This window comes from Parasteatoda tepidariorum, chromosome 9, assembly GCF_982258835.1.
Source record: "Parasteatoda tepidariorum strain Cologne lab strain chromosome 9, Ptep-v5.0, whole genome shotgun sequence".
Taxonomy (NCBI): domain Eukaryota; kingdom Metazoa; phylum Arthropoda; class Arachnida; order Araneae; family Theridiidae; genus Parasteatoda; species Parasteatoda tepidariorum.
This window is the reverse complement of record NC_141763.1, coordinates 85,602,784-85,619,167: the sequence shown is the minus strand read 5'-3', so window position 1 is coordinate 85,619,167 and position 16,384 is coordinate 85,602,784. Positions and strand designations below refer to the sequence as shown.

The 16,384-nt window shown below is 30.5% G+C and overlaps 1 protein-coding gene across 1 annotated transcript in view; it reads right to left on the bottom strand.

The window, feature by feature from the left end:
- Positions 1-16,384, bottom strand: part of LOC107446439 (nuclear pore membrane glycoprotein 210) — a 45,286-nt gene that overhangs the window by 5,225 nt on the left and 23,677 nt on the right. The window contains exons 13-20 of the mRNA XM_087152284.1: positions 16,108-16,216; positions 14,116-14,205; positions 11,585-11,739; positions 9,158-9,269; positions 7,102-7,164; positions 6,965-7,011; positions 6,436-6,509; positions 2,093-2,180 (exon numbers count right to left, since the gene is read on the bottom strand). Of these exons, the coding sequence (XP_087008410.1) occupies positions 2,093-2,180; positions 6,436-6,509; positions 6,965-7,011; positions 7,102-7,164; positions 9,158-9,269; positions 11,585-11,739; positions 14,116-14,205; positions 16,108-16,216 (738 nt within the window). The remainder of the gene's footprint in view (positions 1-2,092; positions 2,181-6,435; positions 6,510-6,964; positions 7,012-7,101; positions 7,165-9,157; positions 9,270-11,584; positions 11,740-14,115; positions 14,206-16,107; positions 16,217-16,384) is intronic.

Genomic DNA, 16,384 nt, shown 5'->3' with positions numbered 1-16,384 from the left:
ATTATCAGTCTACAATATAAATTAGTGGAACCGAATCAATGATGTTTATATTTTATTTCTTGGGGTGTATGTTTGTATCCTGTTGATAGTATAAGGTTTAAAAATTGATCCAGCTGAAGGATGTGGTGAATTTTCAGCAAAGAAAATTCTTACAGTTCATGTTATATATATATATATATCAGGGGTCTGTTTAGAAGGAATTTGGGTCCGTTAACGGACCCTTCACAAAATATCTTTTCATAAAAACGGACCCTTCACAAAATATCTTTTCATAAAAACGGACCCTTCACAAAATATTTTAACTTAAAAACGGACCCTTCACAAAATGATTTTTCTTTTAATCAGACCCTTCACAAATTTGTTTATCTTCATTATTATTTTGTTAATCGAATAAACCCTTTCCAGGGCAGAAAACAAGAAAGATGGATGTAAACGAATTAAGTTTTGTCATCGGCAGACGATTCTTCCATTATTCGTCCGAAATGAATATTCTGTGTTCAGCAGTATAGGCTAAATACCAAATATTTGTATGTTGCATCTCTAATTTAGAAGCAGCAATAGTTGTTTATTTTTTAAAATTTAATTTTTTTAATTATAATTTTACAGTGTTGAGCATAATCTTGTATATCTTTGCAATTTAAAAACTCCTTAAAAAAGTTTTTTTTTGTGCAATAACGGACCCTATCTGCACAAATTCATAAAAGCGGACCCTGTTTGAAAGAATGTGAGTAATTTTTTCACAATTTTACGAAAAACGGACCTTTCACAAAATGTCTGGACAGACCCCTGTATATATATATATATATATATATATATATATATATATATATATATATATAGCATAATTATAGAGTAATCTTTATCTTAGAATAATTATTCTCTTTATTCATTTAGAAATATCGTATTTTTCGTAAAGGATTGTCCTGATGACGACCTTTGCGATTACCCATTAAAAGTGTTTCTATTTTTTTTATTTATTATTCTTTGTGTTTGTATTTATACATATTAAGAACGCACAAATATGTTATAGAAACTTCTGCTTCGAATCACATCATGTGTTAAAAATTCTATAAATTATAACGACTTTATAAAGTAAGATTTTTCCTTATATGGATTCTTGGCGATTGGCTAAGAGGAAATAATGTATCAAAAGTACCGAAGTAACAAAAAATGATGCGATACTAAAAAGTTCAACTTTTAACAATCTTTAAAAGAACAAAAAAAAAATTTACAGTGAATAAATGTATAGCAATTAATTAATTTTTACAAAAAAAAAATACATTTAATTAAAAACTGATGAAAATGGAGCTTTATCGAAAAACCAATGCTACGTGGAGGTACGCCGTTCCCCGCGTATCTTCACCACGATACTCCTGAGAGCCTGTTCAAAAATGATCGGAACCAACTAAAATGTTCGTGATTCTTATAAAGGACTATTAATGAAATGTCGGTTTACTTTTGAAGATTGATGATAGATTTAGATTGAAATGTAATATGAATATTATAGATATAGATTGAAACGCCTAAATTTCGTATATTTGAGTAACTGTTGAAAAATGAGCCCCTGCTCATTTTTCAGATTGCAGCTTTGCAGGTCAAAAAATAATAAATACAATTTTACACCTTTTATTGCAAAGAGAAAACGTTTTTTTTTAAATAACAATGCTTTGAACTAATATTTTTTTAAAAAAACTACTTATATATATTAAGATTAAAGTTATTATTAAAATTTTCTCATAATAATTCCATTTTTAAATATTCCAAATTGCTCTAATCCCAGTGCAAATTCTCAACTTTATAATGATTATTAATTAGGCTTTTTCCACACTTCCCTTACATGTTCAGGGACATGCATGTATATCATTCCCTTCCTACTATTGAAATGGGGACTTAACTTCAGCAATATAATGAAAAACAAAAGCGCAGTAACGCAAAATCTAAATAATGTGGTTAAAATATACTTTCAGAGGGTTCCATCTTGTCACTTCAGCATGGTTTCTATTATTTATGCACAATTAATATTGAAATATTGCTTTTTTTTAGTAGATGTATAAAATTACCTTCTAAACAGAAAGGTAGTTCAGTGACTGACCTTCACAATATTATTTTCCTCCTTTTTAGCTCTCTCATTTGTTTTGTGAACCTTTAGATGCAAGGACTGTGGAACACTGCATACAAGCCTAGAAGAATATTAGAATATATATATATATATATATATATATATATATATATATATATATATATATATATATATATATATATATATATATATATATGAAAAAGATAAGATTTTTAAAGGAGAAGAAAAAATTGTTAAAAGATGTCTTTAAAAAAATACTCACAAATTTAAAATATTTTAAATTTATAAGGAAAGTTAATAAATAAATAAAATCAAATAAGGAAAAGATAAACTCTCGTCATCAACTCACAATAATATATCCGAAAAAATAGTGCACTAATGATATGTTTTGTTTTTGCTATATTAATACATTATTAGAATGAACTATTCTTTTCGGATGTAATCAGGTGAATTGATGACAAGTTTACACATATTTTTATTTTATTTTTTGCGTTTTTTCTTTTTAAATTTAAAAATAATCTTAAATTTGTGAATATTTTTTTCTTCTCCTATAAATTTGTATATATATATAAAATCTGCTATATAAATAAAAACAATATATAATTTATATATATATTGTTGACTTAGATAAAATCTGATCTTTTTAAAAAAAACAAATCATTATTTACAATTGTTAACCGCCAGAAAAATTTGGCATAGTAAATAAATGTAAAGTACAAATCCTGCCTTAAAAGTCATAAGTTTCCAAAATGTCTGCTGACATTTCCTTAAACGTTTAAATTTCAATTTTTGAGAACATCACTTAAATGCTCTTCGTGAAAGTTCAAGATTTTCAAACCACGACTTAATATATTCAGCGCAAATTTTTGAGATTTTTAGCACAAATTTTCCATGTCTTTAAACTCATAAGTATGAAGTTTCTAAAACCTTACTTGCCTTAATCCTTTGAGTCATCCTTAAACCCGCAAATTTGAAGTTTTCGAAATGACGTCCAACTTTTTTTTCAATTGTTTTTAACAATTGAAAAAACAGTGTTTTAAACTTGAATCCAACTAAGAGATATAAGTAAGAATTTCGTGATTGTTTTTTTTAAACAATAAATTCAAAGGGAAAAAAATCGAGTGGATGATAATTTAAACATTAGGCGAAGTTTTCTTCAACCTAATGAAGCTTACAATTTGGACTTACTTGTAGCTCAGCCTTTAAATTATCCCTTTCCCCATGCGATTTTAATAGTTTTTCATCAAATCCAGAGAATTGCGACTACATATCAACATCTACATACAATGCGCACAAAAATAAACGGACTATCCCTGAATAACTTTTCATCCAACAATCGGATCTTCACGTCCTAGGACTCAATCATAATGGTTTGAGGAGTGACCTCAAACTCAAAAAAACGTACGTTCTCTGAATAAATATACCTTTATTTTCAATGGATTTGGATTTCTGATCCCCTAAATATAGGGGCTAGAGGCAATCTGGAAAGTATGGTCCAAATATTTTGACCGCGAGAGCTCTCCAATGTTTAGAACCCTTAATGTTAATTTTACTCTTTCCTTTTTTCGCCAATCTCGAGAAATTTAAAAGTGAATTGAAAACTTTTTACGCACATTAAAAAATTCATTTTATTCACATTATAAAATTCATTTATCCAAAGACAGTTCTGTACAAAGATGATTCTATACAAAAAAATAACTTGGAAAACTAACGAAATTGGAAACAATTAGTTGAAAATAAAATTACTGATAACAGTATGTCTAAATAAATGATACAGGGAACGATTAGAACTAGAAAAATTGACTGGTGAATATAATTGTATAAAAATTACTTATAATGATATCTCTAAAAATTGACCTATAACTATTTCCTTAACTCTTTAATTGTTTTATTCTTCTTAACCCAGTACAGTACACCGAAAAAAAAATTTCTATCCCCAAAATATAGGGGGTAGCAATAATTTGGGAAATATGGTCCTAATAGTTAGGTCAGGAGAGCGCTCCAAAGTTTGGAACCCTTAGCGCAGTCATGTCAAAGATACGGCCCGCTGGCCGCATCCGGCCCCCGGTTCGTATCAATACGGCCCGCGATATGTTACAGAAAGAAGAATCGTGTTTTTTTTTTTTGAGCTTTTAGACTTCACTCGATACCTCTATGGAAGTTTTAAAATGTGCACACTGCATTTATAAGTAATTTCAAGGGCAGTGCGTGCCTAGACAAGCGAGAGAGATAGACAGTAACGACATTTCTTAGCAACAAGCGAAATCTTCGACTGGAATATACTTAGCAGCACAACTACGGATGGCGCTCCTGCCATGGGTGGCAATCATTCGGGCGTTGTAACTAAATTAAAACAGAAAACATCAGGGAATTTTGTGGGATTTCCCTGTATAATTCATCAGGAATCATTGGCATCCAAGCATTTAAAAATGGACCATGTCATGCTACCTATAACTAAAATAGTAAATTTTATAAGGAGTAGAAGACTAAATCACCGACAGTTCAGGCAGTTTTTACAAGATTTGGACGAAAATTTTTTTTGATGTCCCTTATTTCCCTGAAGTTCGTTGGCTCAGTCGAGGAGTAGTTTTAGAAAGATTTTTTGCGTTCGTGACTCTATTCAAGCTTTCATGTAAGAAAAAGGCAACCCAATTGATTATGACAATGACTGGTGGATTGATTGTGTCTTTTTGGTAGATATGAATTAACACTTGACTGATCTGAATGTAAAGTTACAGGGTAAAAATCTGATTGTCACTCAAATGTATTCAAGCCTTTGAAACAAAGTTGAGGCTGTGGGAAAATCAGGTAAAAAATCAAACTTTGGACCATTTCCCTCATTTAAAATCATTTGGCACAGAGAACCAAAAAAACTTGGATCAGTATTCTCAACTTCTGCAAAATCTGATCACGGAATTCAACAATCGTTTTGAAGACTTCCACAAAATGAATGAAACGGAATTCCCAATTTTCAACAATCCATTCAATTTTGAAGCTTCACAGGCACCAGTTCATTTGCAAATGGAGTTGATAAATCTTCAATCGGACAGTATTTTGAAAGAAAAATTTAAGGAGGTTAACGCTCTTACATTTTATACACAATATTTCAAGAATTTGGATAACTTCCCGGAATTAAAAAAGCATGCAGCACGCATTCTGAGAACAAGAGAAGTCAGGTATCTGGATTCTCGAGCTCAAAATAATTACCATCTTTTATAACTTTGATATGATTTTTAACAACCGTATATTATATACCATATAATTAGATAAATAAAATGTTATAATAGTTCAGTACATATTTTTTTATTTGAATCTGGCCCGCCTACACATTCTAAATTTAATATATGGCCCTCTGCAAAATTGAGTTTGACCCTTAGCGTTAATTTTACTGCCTTAGCGTTAATTTTACTTTTTGCGTATTTCTCCATATCTCGAGAACTTTTTAAGCGAATTAAAAACTTTTTGCACAGAATTATAAAATTCCTTTATCCGAAGATAATTCCATGTAAAAAAAGTAACTTTTAGTAAATATTTATTATTTTTTATTAACATATTTAATATTAGTCTAAAAAATTTTAAATTGTAATGTATACAATTTTTTACTTACAATTTATCATTTAAAAAAATATAATTTTACATGCCAAAATACAAAATTTGAATTAAATTGGTTTATTAGTTCTTGAGAAATTGAAGTTTTAGAAATACGACTCTTTTAAAATTCAATTTCCAGGAGCTATTAAACCGATTTCACTCAAATTTTGTATTTTGGCATGTATTATGCTCTTCAAATCAATGTAAAAAATTATTTACCTTTCAATTCAAAATTTTTTCGCCAATTTTAAATAAAGTAATGGTAAATATTTGCTAAAAATTATTTGCCTGTAAAGAATTATCTTTGGATAAATGAATTTTATAACTGTGAGCAAAAATTTTCAATTCCCTTAAGTTCTAGAGATATAGCGAAATACGTAAAACGTAAAAATAACATTAATGGATCCAAATTTCTGACGGGTCTCCTGCCCAAACTATTAGGACAATATTTCCCAGATAGCGGTTGCCCTTATTTTTGGTGTCAGAAATCCGAATCCTTTGAAGAAAAGGTATGTTTATTCGGAGAAAGTAAGTATTTGCGTCTGATTTCGTAACTTAAAACATCATTCGCGCTAATTAATTAGCATATTTGAGGTCACCCTATCGAACAATTAAGAATGAGTTCTAGAACGTGAAAAGTTGATATTTAGATCGAAAGTTATTCAGGGTGGTCCGTTTTTATTTTGCGATCTGTACATGTACATATATATAAAAATATTCATCTCTTTGTATACATTAACTCATCTATTTAAACATTTACGCACATGATTGATGTTTCTGCTTTTGCTGGATGTGGAAGAGTAGCTGAGACACTGTTGCCTATCTTGAATAAAAGTACCTGAAAAAGAAACAGACACTTTCTGAATTCCATTCTAATTAACAATGTTTTTAAAAGATTTTTCGTTAACTTATTAAAAATTAATAAACACAATTTTGAATAACACTAACGAGAACCAATCTTATCCAAAGTACTGCTCAAGGCAAATATGAGGCTTTGACTCAGAAAATTTCCCATATCTCTACAATCCTAACACGGGGAAAAAAACTTCAGCAGTTTTTTCCATCTAATTATTTTGACTGAAATTTTTTATCATAAGATTTTTAAGAAATTTTGAAAACGAACAGTTGACTGTTATTTATTACAGTTAGAGTTTACTGGGCCGTGGTAACCCAGTGGCTGAGGAATCGGAGGGACTTTAGTTTGATTTTCGATTCCACTAAGACATAAGGTATATATTTTTTTCGCACTAATAATATTGATAATGAGCTATTAATTTAATATAAATAACTTACCGCTTCCCCTATTGATTTACAAAAAACTCTGAATACTGTCAAATCTCCTATATAAAAAAAATTAAAAACAGTTTTAATAATATGGCAAAATAATTCCCGTAGACTTTATATAAAATAATAGATAACTGAGTACTTACTATTATATCTTATTGGGTCTTTAACAAGCTCAATATCAAGAAGTCCATGATTGCTAGCTTCCACTGTAAATTTAAGAGAAAACAACTATAGTATTTAAAACCATAACTGTTGCCATGTAAGCATCATGCCAGTTTTACTTACTAAGTCCAATGGAGCATATAAACAATAGCTTTTAGAATAGAGAAAGCCTCAGCCTGGGTTAAACATGACATCGTTCTTATTTTTCTCCACTGTGCAGCTTAGTAGCCTTAACGTAGTGACACGTTTTTTTTTTCCTCCACTGCGCAGTTTATGTTCGTTACATTAGACTCACTACTAAATTCATCCGTGCTGAGGCCATCTTTCTTCTAAGAGGTGCTGATATAAGGTGGCATGAATAAACATTATTTTTTATCACTCTTATTGTTGTCATATTTATAAGTGATTTATTTAAAAAATACTTACACAATAATTATTATAATTGATCATACATATAATATAATAACTAATAATGATATATAAAATAATTTCGCTAAAATATAAATATTTCTTTTCTTTTTTTTAACTTGTTATAAAAATATCATAATTTCTGTTTGAATGAAGAATAGTTTGGATCTAGAGAGAAATGAACATTAAAAATACTTCCAAAACATTAGGACCGGGACCAAAAGCAACTACTGAGAATGTTTATTTTAAAGTGCAAAATGTTTGAAATAAATTAAAATTTGGAGAAAAAAAAAACTTCCCGTCATGCACGTGAGGAAATTCAGCAATTTCAACAAAGAGAATTTCAAATTCAAAGCTGTATTTTTCTGGTTTGCTAAAAGTTTCGTAACAGAAATTTTACAGCAACTTAAATAACAATTTTTCTTTTTCTATTACAAAAGATATTTTACCAGATGCTGGATATTTTCGTAAAGCTGATTTCAAATCTGCAAATGATTCTTCCTTCCAAGTTTCATTTTTTTTCTTCAAATGACATTTTCAGTCTACTTTACGTAGAAATGTACAGGTTTAAAAGCGTTATTGGTAAACAAGGGGTCAAATAAACGTTGCGACAAATTTCTACGGGAGTTAAGGCGCGACATTAGGATCGAAATTTCATAAGAATTCATTCAAGGAAATGTCACCATACGCCGCTAGGGGTAATTTGTCATTGAGACCTGTTTAGATATAGTATGCTGATTTCAAATTTGCAAACGGTTCTTCTTTCCAAGTTAAATTGCTGTCAAATGACATTTTTAATCTATTTCTTGTGGAAATGAACAAGTTTAAAAACATTATATGTAAACAGAGGGTCACATAAATGTTGCTACAAATTTCTAGGGGAGTTAGGGCACAGCATTAGGATCAAAATTGTATAGTAATCCATGCCCAGAAATGTCATCATACGCCGCTACGGCTGTTGTCCTATTGAAACCTGTTCTGAAGCACATGAAAAAGCAGTTCATATTAGGGAAGCTCCCTTTGCGGCGTATGACGACATTTCCGTCCAAGGATTCCGATGCAAATTTTGATCCCGATGATGTGCTCTAACTCCCCTAGAAATCTGTCTCAACGTTTAGGTGCTACCCTGTAATATATATCGCTTTTAAACTTGTACATTTAAACAAAAAATAGACTAAAATGACATTTAAAAAAAAAAATGTATCTTGAAAAAATGTATCTAAAAAAAAATGTATCATGTTGAACAGTTTGCAGAGTCAGCGTTGCGATGTGTAAACAGATCTCAATAGGAAAGCCCCCCCCCCTATGGGTAACAATTAGCCCAAAAAAATATACATAGACTAAAAGTGTTATTAAAAAAAAAACTGTAACTTCAGGAACAAAACTAGTTTCATATTTGAAATCCCAACATCCGAATAAGACAACTTTAAGTATTGGTATCAATTCAACAAAAAATTTGTTCCCCATTGTTACCAAATGAATTATCTAGCGCTAAATTTATGTAAAACATAATTTAGTTAACTCCAAAACCAAAAGCTACTTGATTTTAATATAGAGATGTGCGATTTTTTTTGTCGTCAGCCAAGCAAAGTTTTATTTCAGCTAAAAGGAAGAAAAAAGTGTGCTTACGTGTCGTGAGATGCCCCTCTTTAAACAAAGGCCATTTTCTTGGACCGCCATCAAAAGCGATTTCTTTGTTTGCTCCAAGAGCTACAACCGCAACTCGTATTGGATGCACAGCCTGTAATATTCAAATCATCATTTTAAAAAGAAGGATCAGAAAAAATGGGATGCACAGTAATACCAATTAGAAAAATTAATCTGTTTATATTATTTTCAGAAATGCTGATATAAACCCCCACATTTTTATTTCTGAAATATAGCCTAAAATGAAGTAAAAAAAGTATACATATTAGGGGTTGCAAGTATCAATAGAGCGATCATGAGCGCAAAAAAAAAATTACTTCTTCATCAAAATCTGACGAAAATAATGTACCAAGGAGGTAATGTATCGTAACAGCGCATGGGAATAATAGCTGGAGATCCTCGTTTAACTTCGAAATTTACTAAAAGTACAAGCAACCTGACATTGTTTGATGACTATGATGACTCGTACATATATTTCGATCTGATAATGCAAAATCCAGTAAAAAAGATCACTTTTACTAATCGCATGAGAAACAGAAAACGAGGAAGACCACCAATTAGGTGGCTTGACTCGGTGGAGAAGTACCTTCATATTGTGAATAAGGGAAACTGAAGAGCCTTTGTGACGGATAGGACCAGATGGCAAAAAGTACCTTGGCCTATAATAGGCTGTAGTGCTTTGAAAGAAGTACGGTCACAGGAGAAAACAAAGAGGAGTTTTTAAATAACAGAAAAGCGATTGTTAAAACCTTCTCCTAGTTTTACCGGGAAATCAAATTGGTTTTTGTATTCTTCATCTAGCCTATTACTAATGTTTTGACTGATTTTCCGTTTTCGTCAGACATTTTTTTTTTCGTGCTTACGTATTTTTTTGCAATTCACAGATGTATAATTTGACTTCATTTTTGATGAGGATTCTAAAAATAAACATTAATATTTTTAGCTAGTGATTAAGAAACACACTTTATAAATTTCAAAAGGGGATATTATTTGCCACAAAATTACTTGATTAAGCAGTATTAAAAGATTTTGATAGAGTTTGTCGTAATATACACAAATTACAAAGCATAATTTTCAGAATGTGTAGAAATTTTGTTAGTCTGTCTTGAGGAGAAATTATTATTTTGTCAAATATGGAAAGTCAATTACCAATCGGAAGAAAGCAAGGTAGAACTTCAGCAATTTTTCCATATTTATTTTTTAAAAAAATTTACAACAAGTCCCCTAATTGAAATCAATTTTTAAAAAATCAGACTGTTTAATCATGTAATAAAAAAAACAGAAAAAATACAGATTTTTTTTTAACCTTTTGAAGTTAAAAAATTTTTTCTTCGACAAATAACTTCGAACTTTGAAATAAAAAGCTAAGATCTTTTATCTTCAGATATAAGAGTAAAAAACTGCAAAATATAATAATTTTACTATTATTAATTAAATATAAAACTTTCCTTTACATTCCTTTAAAAATCAACTAAAGAAAAAAAAAACGAAAAATAGACTTGTTAATTACTAAAATTCGGACTTGTTAATTACTAAAAGTGAGACGTAGTATATCCCTGTAAATGTCACAAAATTCCATTTCATGTCACAATGTCACAAAATCCTGTTTCGTTTTACAACACCAAACTTTACTTTTTTTTTCTAAACATAAAAGTTATTTTAACGTGTATACTTTGTCGTAAACTCAGAATTGATTCGGCTGTTCAAGCTCGGTAATAAAATATAAAATAAAATATTTATGCTTAGAACCGTGGTGGCTCAGGGGATAGAGCACTCGCCTCCCAATGAGGTGATCCGTGCTTGAATCCCAGCGATGACTGGTCGATGCGGATTCCGCACCCAGCACGCACCTACTACTGTACTGACGCAAAATATCCTCAGTGGTAGGCGGATCCTGGGTTAGAGTCCCTTTGTTGTCAAGATAGCCGTGGGAGGTTTTCGTAGTTTTCTTCTCCATGAAACGCAATTGCTGGTTAGTTCTATCGAAAAGTCCTCCACGAAATCAGACTTCTCCCAATACTTGATCCAAGAGTTCCCTCGTTATCTGGATTGGGTTCAAAATTACAAGGTTAAGGAATTGAACATTGGTAGCCGTAATTGGGTCGGTTTGGTAATTGAGTTGACTGTTTAACGACGGTCATAAAATAAAATATTTATGCTATTTGAAAAAAAGTAGAGGGCGAGCTTAATTATCGAGAGATTTTTCAGATTCATTTTTATTCATTCATTTTATTTTATTTATTTATTCTTATTTTTTAAACATAATGAGAAGAATTTTAAAATGTCAGAAGTAAATCCATTGTGCTCTATTTTTGTATGGTATCATATAATCAATTATTAATTACAAAATTATGCTAAATAATATACTCATTTTGATCAGAGGAAAACAAAAGTTTAAAGTTTACTCACAGTTAGGGGCTTGAAGCAGGATAGAACGGTTGTAGTTTTGAGAACTTCGCCAGTTTTGTTACTGGAGTAAAAGATATTTATCCGAGAATGTCCTGGAGATTTGCAGCGAAATTGCAAAGTGAGGCAACCTTTCCCAAATGCAGGAACATATGGTTCTGAAAAAATATATATTACAGGGTTAAAAACTATATTACAAATATAAGTAACTAGTAATGTACTTTATTTCTAGTCTTCCTATTTTCATATTATGCATGTTCTCATATCAACGCTCATGTCTATTATAACTGGTCACAATAGTAATAATAATTGCTTTTTATCTAACTTGGTATTCTGAATCCATTGTTTTTCGTTACTGTTATGCATAACTCTGGAAATGAATGATCCATGATATAGCTAGTATATAAATGAAAGAAAGATAAAGTGTGAGAAAAAAGGAAGCTAGACGATTAATCATTGGCTGTTAAATCAGCTTGTAAAAAATATTAAATAAGAAAGTCCATAAATTTATAATTAGTAAAACGGCAGTTGATGGCAATATTTTTTGTGTGCTTTGCTCTTTAAATTTTATTAATGATACCCCTAGGACAGTGGTCGGCAAAGTGTGGCTCCAGAGCCGCATGTGGCTCTTCGGCACTTTAAGTGCGGCTCTGGCACAAATATCCAAGGAAGGTGCTGAAGCATCGCCTAGAAAAAAATTCCTCTATTGATAAAGACCATTTTAAAACAATAATTTTAAATATGAGGGAAGCATTTCTCAGCAGGTTTCAGGAATTTAAAAACAGCAGAGCAACTTTAGGATTTGTCAAAAATCCTCTTAATGCTACGATAACCGAGTTGAAATTTTCTCCTTTTGAAATTGACATTAGTAGCTTTGAAATAAAATTGCTGGATTTAAAAAACAAGGAGATATGGTGCTCTAAATTCAAACGTATTTGTGTTGAATTGGAAATATTGGAGAAGAAAAAATTTGATCTTATTTCACAACACAAGTGGTCAGCTTTAAATGACATGGAGAAGGAAGACATGATCATTTTCAATGCTTGGAATAGTATTCCTGACTCTTAACGATCAGCTGAAAAAGCTCGTGTTTGCTGTTCTTTCCCCTTTCGGTTCTACATATATATGCGAACAATCTTTTTCAAGCATGAACATTATCAAGAGTAAACTGAGAAGTCGTCTTATAGATGAGAACTAGGAATCATACCTAAAATTAAAAACAACAGCATACAAACCTGACTTACTCAAACTTTCCAAGGAGATGCAAGCACATTGTTCGCATTAATAAATATTTATTAAGTATGAAATTTAGTTTTATTTAGTGTACTACTTATTTAGCGTAATAAAAGTTTACTAAACAAGCAGATTTGGCTCGCAATTTTTTTTAAAATTGTTGTAATGTTCATATTTGGCTCTTTGGATAATAAGTTTGCCGACCATTGCCCTAGGACTATATAGGCCCGATTTTTTTTCAAGTTAGATGCAAATTTTACTTATTACTTTTTCGTACAAACCCATAGGAAAATTGTTTTCTTTTTAAATATTAGGAATAAGAGCGTTAGTATCTTTATTTATTAATTAAAATTACTTAAATAAATTTAATCATTAATATATCGTTCACCAAATATTCCAGTTAGAAAAACTTCTTTACTGATTTTAGTTTCTTTAGTAACTTTATTCCTTGAACGTCACTAAAATTTAAATGTTTTATAATTTATGATTTTCGCTTCACTTTTCTAATTTTTAGCAAACGTATCAGCTTAAAATTTTTAAGTAAAACAAGTAAAACCCTTTTTTTTTGCAATTTCCCAGTTTATTTAAATCATTCATTAACATCATTCATTTAATAAACGTGAACAAATACTATTGAAAATATGCGAAGTTGGCTTTAATGGGTAAGCGAAATACTTAGAAGTCGTGAAGTTATGTGTTAAAATTTGTTAATTTTTTTAAAGTCTGATGGGATGTTTAAAAAAGATAAAACGATCTTTTCTTTCTATATTTTTGATCGAAACAAATTGACAACTAATTTTTAAGTTAAAAATCTAAATTTCAATATCTAACGAAGTAGAAGTCTTAAATTTGAAATTATAACGAGATACAAGTAAGCATTACCGAATTTCAAAAACAAAATACGCATAAGTACATAGCACATAAGTACCAAGGATATTTGAAGAAAAAAACACAAATAAAATCATTAAATTTCAAAATTAACGTTCTAAATTTCAAAAGAAACAAAATACGAAGAAGTAATAAATTTTACAAATAACTTAGAGCAATTAACAGTTTTAAATTTCAAAATTACGAAAGCATATTTAAGAGTAGAAGTATTTTTACTTGTACAAAATTTAATACCACGTACAAAATTTAAGTCAAATTTCAACGTTTTAATGATTCACAGTACAGAAGTGAGTTTTTTTTAACGGCATATGATCCAAGAAATAATTTTTATTTGAAAAATTTGCAAATGAATCGTAATGAATATACATATATTGATGTTCACCTCTGAAAAAAAAAAGATTGATGAGTTTTACCTTCATCTTGAACCAAAATGTGCTTTTCAACTATTTCAACTGTCGGGTATATTTTTGAACAGTCATCAAACTTTCGGATAATTTTTCTTTCTAAAAGAAGAAAAAAAAACCATAAATTAGGAAGGTGATTAAAAAATCGCTCTATCACTGGAGAAACTTTTCATTGGGAATTCTATTTCATTTCCATTGGTGAATTAAAATTTATAGTTTGGAGGAAAGTGAATTCAGTGGAGAAGATCTTCCTCACAGCGTAATCATAAGTAGGGGAGAGTGGGGTCAATTGTAACATTTTTTGCTTAACTATTTTTAACTAACAAAAAATATAATATATTATTAGTATTAATTGACAGACGAGTAAAGTAGACTATCCTCTACTAGAAAAAAAAATACCGTATTTTAAATGTTATTATATTAGTGATTAACAATTTTTGACAGTCGCGCACTTGTTACAATTGTCCCCACTTACGGGGTCAATTGTAACAGTTCATAAATTCAACTAAAACATAGTTAATTATGCATATTATCATAGTTGTGATATATTTTTTTATTGATCAAAATAGTAATGATATTTTAGGAGTAAAAATAATAATGAGCAGAGACCTAAAGGGTTAAACTTTTAACTTTAAGGGGTTAAAAATTTTAATTTATGCTGTGAAAGGTGACAAATGAAATAATGCACATGCAACATAATATAAATGATATAGGAAACTATTGGTGGTTCTTAAAGAGTTAAGTAATGGTTTGTAAACATAAGATTATTTATTTTCAGCTGTTACAGTCGTCCCTTTACTTATTGTTACAATCGTCCCCAAGTCGCCATTTCAGCTTCATTTGTTAAAAACAATGCCTGTTAATTAACAAAACTAATCTTTTTTTTCTTAAAATGTTAATTAAGGTGTCCACTTACATAATCGGTTAATAATTTTTATTTGTTTAAACAAAATTACTATGTTACAATATAATATTCTAACACCAAAAAAAGTACTTACGTAGCGTGAAAATATCTTTTGTGATATAACTCTTTCAAAAGTACATAAAAATGGTTGCCAGCAGGGGTGTACATGTAGATTTATTAAATACACCTTGTGCGCCACGTAGGAACCGAATCCAGAACCCGACACTCGAAATATTTGCTCTGTTACAATCGTACCCTGTTACAATTGACCCCACTCTCCCCTACTCCTGCCATAATTTGCTTGCGTTTAGAATTTGTTTACTCAGCATTTGAAAATCTCTGACTTACTCTAGATTTAAGTGAACTCATTTTCTCAATACTTTAAATTTTAATTTACTTATGAATGCAAAAAAGAATTCGCTATGGCAGCTTAGTTTCTCCAGTGATCCTTAACAGGATTCTATAGCATCCTGTTAAAGATCAAAATATGTTTTCAGTTTCGCTTCTTCTGACCACTAACAATTTCTTTTTTCGATAACCGTTGTTGAACAGCCGACACAATTTTGAGTGTACGACTACCAATGTTGAACACCGTAGCCTTGTAATTTTGAAACCAATCCAGAAGATAAGGGAACTTCTAGATCAAGTATTGAAAAAAATTTGCCTTCGTTGAGGACTTTTTGAGGGAACTGACTCGCATTTGCACAGAGAGAAAAACCACGAAATCCTCCTACATTTAGCCTGACTGTAACCCATGATCCGTCTAGCACTGAGGATAATTTTTACAAGCACTGTATTCGGTGCGTACTGGATGCGAAATTCAAATCGATCAGCCATTGCTGGGAATCAAACCCGGGTCAATTCATTGGGAGGCGAGCGCTCTATCCCTTGAGCCACCACGGCTCCATTTTTTTAAATATCAATATTAATTGAAAATATCTGTCAATATTAAAATTCGTACTAAACAGTTATAGGGACCAGTGTGGGGGCTGCGAAAACTGAACATATGACTTCAAAGTAAAACAAAGAATTAATGAATTAATCGCAGAAAGGAGGATATTAATGATTACTAATTATAAGAAAGTCAATTTACTCACCCCTGCATTCGTATCCGAGAAGAGCAACGGGTAAGAGCAAAGTATTTCCTATTTCCGCTTCTACAACTGTTGGATATACCTCGATGTCAGCAACCGGTTGAACAGAAACCTTGAAAATGAAAATGCAATATTAGTCATTCTACAATAGCCACGAGAGACCCTGCGTCCAATATATTGGCAAAATTTTGTTTAAACATATGGCTTAAAAATAATGTTTTAAGATTTTCTTTCTGTTTGTATACCTAAACAAAACAATTTGTTCATGTAAAAATATAAT